The sequence below is a fragment of the Austrofundulus limnaeus genome, unplaced genomic scaffold (assembly GCF_001266775.1).
Source record: "Austrofundulus limnaeus strain Quisiro unplaced genomic scaffold, Austrofundulus_limnaeus-1.0 Scaffold18, whole genome shotgun sequence".
NCBI lineage: Eukaryota > Metazoa > Chordata > Actinopteri > Cyprinodontiformes > Rivulidae > Austrofundulus > Austrofundulus limnaeus.
Genome location: NW_013952420.1, coordinates 1,272,603 through 1,278,186, shown reverse-complemented (window position 1 = coordinate 1,278,186; position 5,584 = coordinate 1,272,603). Strand labels below are relative to the sequence as shown.

Sequence of the window (5,584 nt, the reverse complement as noted above, 5' to 3'; positions counted from 1 at the left end):
GGGCGGGGGTCTACATAAGTGATCCAAAACCTGGACGTTTTCCCTTACGTCTGTCTCTGTTTTTTTCCCTCGGTGCCTCGGTCAGGTGGCCAAGGACGTGTCGGTGCGCTTGCACCATGAGCTGGAGAGTGTGGAGGAGAAGAGGACAAAGACTGAGGAGGAGAATGAGAAGCTGAGGCAGCAGCTGATAGAGGTGGAGGTCACCAAACAGGCCCTGCAGAATGAACTCGACAGAGCAAAGGAGGTGAGAGACGTTTCATCTTCTCTATCAATGCAAATGTAAGTTTTATTGGCACTAATATATTAATCTCAGGTGACATTTGAACATGAAGGAGCATCACAGAGCGAGCAGAAAGCATGTCAGTCTTCAGATGTGAGGACACAGTTACAGCAAAGTTCTGCGAAGTCATGTTTCACAGTCTTTTGCAGGGTTTTCTCATATAACCTTACTTGTAATCTGCAGTAATCCCAGTCATTTTGTGGAAACTGTGTCAAAATACAATACAGTACAGAAAGAGAACTTTTTTTCTCGTGCTTTTTCGTGATTTTCAAGTTAAGAACAATATAATTTACTAATTTTGTAACATAAACAACATAAATTCCATAGAAAAGATACAGTATAGAACAGTGTGGTGTGGATCTGCTAACTGTTTTAACCTCTCTCTCTTTTGATTGTTTTATACTGCATTACGATGCCACCTAAATGCACTGTAGGCCTTTTTTTGGACTACATCCAGGATTCATGTTTTTTCACAATTTGCAAGTAGCCTACACTAACCTCTGCAAAGATCGGGGCTTCGCTGTATTCAACTAAACTGCTCAGGGGGCCACAGTTACTAAAAGCCAACAGCTCAGGAGCCTGACATCCAGCATAAATATAGTCTGACATATACTATAAATATAGTCTACTTAAAACATTTTATAGTTTAAAATTTGGTTTCATATTTAATGAAATCATTGGCAGGAAAACTGAGTTATATAGCCCTGTCATATATTGTCTATACAACAGGACCACTCTGAAATATTTGTCATTCAAGTTTGAAAAATTCTTAAAAACAATAAATACGACTATCAACAAAAACTAATAAGTAAAAAAACCTGAAGCTTTTAACATAAATTTCTGTCAATAATGAAATTCCAACCACACAACAAATGCTGTATGTGTGCCTGAAATTCTTACAACCTATACAAAACTGCCCTTGATGTTTTTCAAGCCTATGCAAAAATACATGTTTTTTGTGCTTGTTGAGCAACATAATTTATTTTTGTTCTGAGTATAATTTACTGTTTTGCCATAAATAAAGATGGATTTTTACGAAATAAATGTAGTTTAACCACTTCCATATAAAACAGCGAGTAGATAAAGACGTTGATGTTTTCTTGCAGCTCTCACTGAAAAGAAAAGGCAATAAAGACGGGCAGAAAACAGAGAAAAAGATCCCACAAACCCCAGTCGAGGTGAGTCAGTGTTTAAAATATTTAAGAATCAACCATGATTTATGTGTTTCGTGGACTCAGATGTTATTTAAATGAAAATAAATACACAACGACCAAATTATCAGAAGGATATTAACCTTTACTCCTTAAAAGGAAGAAAACGAGGATCTGAAATGCCAGCTGGCCTTCATCAAGGAGGAAGCCGTCCTAATGAGGAAGAAGATGGCAAAGATCGACAAAGACAAAGACCGGCTGGAGCAGGAGCTGCAGAAGTACCGATCCTTCTACGGGGACGTGGACAGTCCACTGCCTAAAGGTGAGGCTGGAGGGCCTCCCACCACCCGTGAGTCTGAGCTGAAGCTCCGTTTGCGTCTGGTGGAGGAGGAGGCCAACATCTTGGGGAGGAAGATTGTGGAGCTGGAGGTGGAGAACAGAGGCTTGAAGGCTGAGCTGGATGACATGAGGGAGGACAGGTACGCTTATTTTCACTTGTTCAGCATGAAGTCTCAGTGACTTTAATAAAACGTGCTGAAGAATTTGTAAATGACTTTTTAAAGCTAAAAGTAGAAAATGGTTAACTACAATTTAAATATAAAAATCTTGCTAAAATCTGAAAGTAGATAAATGTTAGCTTAAAGCTAAAAACAGCTAAAGGTTGTTTAAAAGTACCAACAATCTACAAACTAAAAGTAAAAAAAGGTAAACAAACAAGCAAAAATACTAAAATTTAAAGTTGCAAAAGTCTCGCTAAAAGCATCAAAACGTTAGCCACAAACTAAAGTATCAGCACTAAAAGTAGCTAAAAGGTAAAATTACTTAAAGTCTAATACCTAAAAGTAGGAAAAATGACCTAAAATCTAAATATACCAAAATGCTTGCTAAAATCTGCAATGCCTAAAATGTTAAATTAAAGCTAAAATGAGCTAAATGCTAGCTAAAAGCAGTTCATGATTTAATATAAGGAGCGAAAAGCTACAAACTACAAGTAAAACAAAGCAAAATAAAAGCTAACAGAAGCAAAATGCTAGCTAAACGTATCATAAGGCTTGCTAAAAACTAATGTCTCTGTGGCCACCTTGCATAACCACAGCAGCTAAAAGATAAAACATCTAGCTAAAATCCAATAACTAAAAAAAGTCTAAATAGAGAATTTGGAGCAAATATGCTGAAATTTCAAAGAGAACAGTATTTTTGAAAGCAGAGAAGAAATATTAATGTATTTCAGAAATTCAGCATGATATTTCAGTGACTTGGCTAAAAATTGCAAAAGAATAAATCCAAAAGAAGCTGAACACTTGCCTAAAGCTAAAAGTAGAAAAAAAGGTAAGCTAAGATCCTAATAAATATTTGATACAATCTGAAAGGAGCAAACTGCTACAACTCCAAATAAAAACCTAAAGAAAAGCTAACAGAAGCAAAATGCAAGCTAAAAATGAAAAGACTAGCTAAAAGTATCATAAGTCTAGCTAGAAATCAAAGTATCAGTGGCTGCAGCAACACTAAAGTAGCTAAATGTTAGAACAACTAGCTAAAATTTAACTAAAAATAGAAGAAAACACAAGAAGATGACTTCCAAGAAGGACACCCTAATGCATTCTTATGTATTTCTGTACAGGACATATTTGCAGTAAGTTAAAATGTAAAAGTTACAAAAATCAAAAGTCAACCATCTCCTGAATAAACTGAACTGTTTAATCTATGAATGATGACAGAGCACAAAGTATGCAGACACTAAATTAGAAGATTTGATTAAAAAGAAACTAAAAAAACAACAATTGTGTGAATGATAATACCAGAAGCAATAACTCTTATTTAGGAAGATGTGTAATATTTGGAAGATGAAATACTTATTTTTACCATGTTTCTGTTGCAGCCTGGCAGCAGCAGGAGTGGATGGCTCCGGCAGTGAGGGTCAGCAGAGCAGGGAGCAGGGGGAGGCCCTGTCTGAACTCAGGCAGCAGCTTCAGCTGGTGGAAGACGAAGCCGAACTGCTGCGCAGAAATTTAGCAGACGTAGAAGAAGAAAACAAAAAGGTAAACTGTGAAGTTCCACTTGCTTTTACTTTAGGGTCTAATGAACCGTCCTTTCAGCCGAAAACATAGGGAGTCCTTCTGCCACTCTGCACTGATTCATTTCAGCAATGTCGGGTGTCTGACCTTTACCATCTGCCAGTATAGATGCAAAAACAGAAAACTGATGCGTAGGCCTACTTTTAAAGCTTTTGCTGTTTGGGCAACAATGTTTTATACAACTATTTTGTTTTGTCTTTAGGTGACAACGGAGCTCAATAAACTCAAGTACAAGGCTGGGTCCCATGAAGCTGGATCAAGACATGGAGGAGGTTAGTTTTTATTTCAACCATCTGTGCATCAGGTGGATAAGTTTATCCCACAGAACCACCCATGTGTTCCTACCCCCCCTCAGGAGGAAGCGACCCCGCCAAGGTGGAGGCCCTGCAGGAGGAGCTGAAGGCGGCTCGCCTGCAGATCAACGAACTGAGCGGCAAAGTCATGCAGCTGCAGTACGAGAACCGCGTGCTGCTCTCCAACATGCAGCGCTACGACCTGGCCTCCCACCTGGGCATCCGCGGCAGCCCCCGGGACAGCGACGCCGAGAGCGACGGAGGCCGGGACGACGACACGCCCTCGGCCTCGGCCGCCTCCCCGCGCCTCCTCCCGCCCCACCGCAAGCGCGAGGGCCCCGTCGGAGGCGAGAGCGACTCGGACGAGGTGAGGAACATCCGCTGCCTCACCCCGACCCGCTCCCTCTACTCGCCCGTCGACAGTCGTTTTTTATCGCGGAGCCTGAGGGACCGGCAGCAGATGATAGACATCCGCATCGAGGCGGAGAGGCTGGGCCGGACCATCGACAGGCTCATCGCTGACACCAGCACTATCATCGCAGAGGCTCGGGTCTACGTCACCAACGGGGAGCTGTTCGCTCGGCTGGACGAGGACGAAGAAGGTGGCAGGTACTGAAGTTCAACAAATCATCACAGCAGTGTAAGAACTGTTTTTACAGCAATCTACACGAGTCTACGTCTGCTCCTCAGGATCAGAGAGCACGAGCTGCTGTATCGTATCAACGCTCAGATGAAAGCCTTCAGGAAGGAGCTGCAGAGTTTTATAGATCGACTGGACGTCCCCAAGCAGGACGATAAACAGGCGGAGGAGCCACTGTCTGTAAGCCAATAGAAGCACGAATAACTAGGGCTGCAACAACAAATCGAGAACATCGATAAAAATCGATAAAAATCTATTATTAAAAGCATTGGCAACAAATTTCATTATCGATTTGTTGTGTCGCGCGATTTATGCGTCCCTCGTCATGTCGAGGAGCCGTTTACGTCACCCGCAGAGCACTGTCAATGCTGGCTGACCTAAATAAAGTTTGGGAAGAAAAAAACTCTACCTGTAAAGACCCGCCCTCTCTGAGACCCTCGAGTGAAAAGTAGAGACTTCGAGCTTTAAACCAGTTTTTAAATTGTGTTGTTAGGCCAAGTAGATCTGAAGTTATGATAAAAAGTATATGACACATTTAATTTTTTTAAATGACGGTCTGATTTGATGCGAGCCACGAGGAAGCACGTCCCGTAGGGGAAACAAAACAAAGAACAAATAAATTAATAAAACTCAGTCCATGATTTGTTTACTCCTTCCCTCGGGCCAGAAATATAAAACCCTCCAGTCTTTTTTTCTGACCGAGGATCAAAGTTATTTGTTAAGCAGCCAAAAACTTCAGGACGAAGGAAAAACAACAACAACAACAACAACAAAAACAAGACGCGAGCAGAACTCCTGGTCTGATTCAGTAGTGTGTGTGTGTGTGTGTGTGGGGGGGGTTGCTTCAGAACCGCTTACTGAGTCATAGAACACCGTTTTAGCCACAGACATAATCAACAAGAAGGAAGCAAAACGTAAAGAATTAGAGAAAAATAGACAATTCTAAATGCAAATAAATTCTAATTACACTAAAAAATTAATAATAGTTTTACATCTAAAAATCACATTTTATTTTTAATGTGTTTTCCTCATTCAGCAACCTATTAAATTTCTGTTTTGTTATGTTTTATAGCTATAACCAAGTTTATTAATGTATGAGAAATCCACATTTTTTCTCAGTCAGTGTTTAATACAGCTGGCTAAAT

At 40.6% G+C, this 5,584-nt stretch overlaps 1 protein-coding gene across 4 annotated transcripts in view; it reads left to right on the top strand.

Moving 5' to 3' along the window:
- LOC106514215 (uncharacterized) overlaps positions 1–5,584 on the top strand; it is a 31,568-nt gene that overhangs the window by 4,832 nt on the left and 21,152 nt on the right. For all 4 annotated transcript variants that reach the window (XR_001309869.1, XM_014003368.1, XM_014003367.1 and 1 more), the window contains 7 exons: positions 86–244; positions 1,387–1,458; positions 1,591–1,910; positions 3,311–3,470; positions 3,709–3,778; positions 3,862–4,408; positions 4,490–4,619. Coding sequence is in view for 3 of the 4 variants with exons in the window: in XM_014003368.1 (XP_013858822.1) it covers positions 86–244; positions 1,387–1,458; positions 1,591–1,910; positions 3,311–3,470; positions 3,709–3,778; positions 3,862–4,408; positions 4,490–4,619 (1,458 nt within the window). In the remaining variant the exon portion in view is untranslated. The remainder of the gene's footprint in view (positions 1–85; positions 245–1,386; positions 1,459–1,590; positions 1,911–3,310; positions 3,471–3,708; positions 3,779–3,861; positions 4,409–4,489; positions 4,620–5,584) is intronic.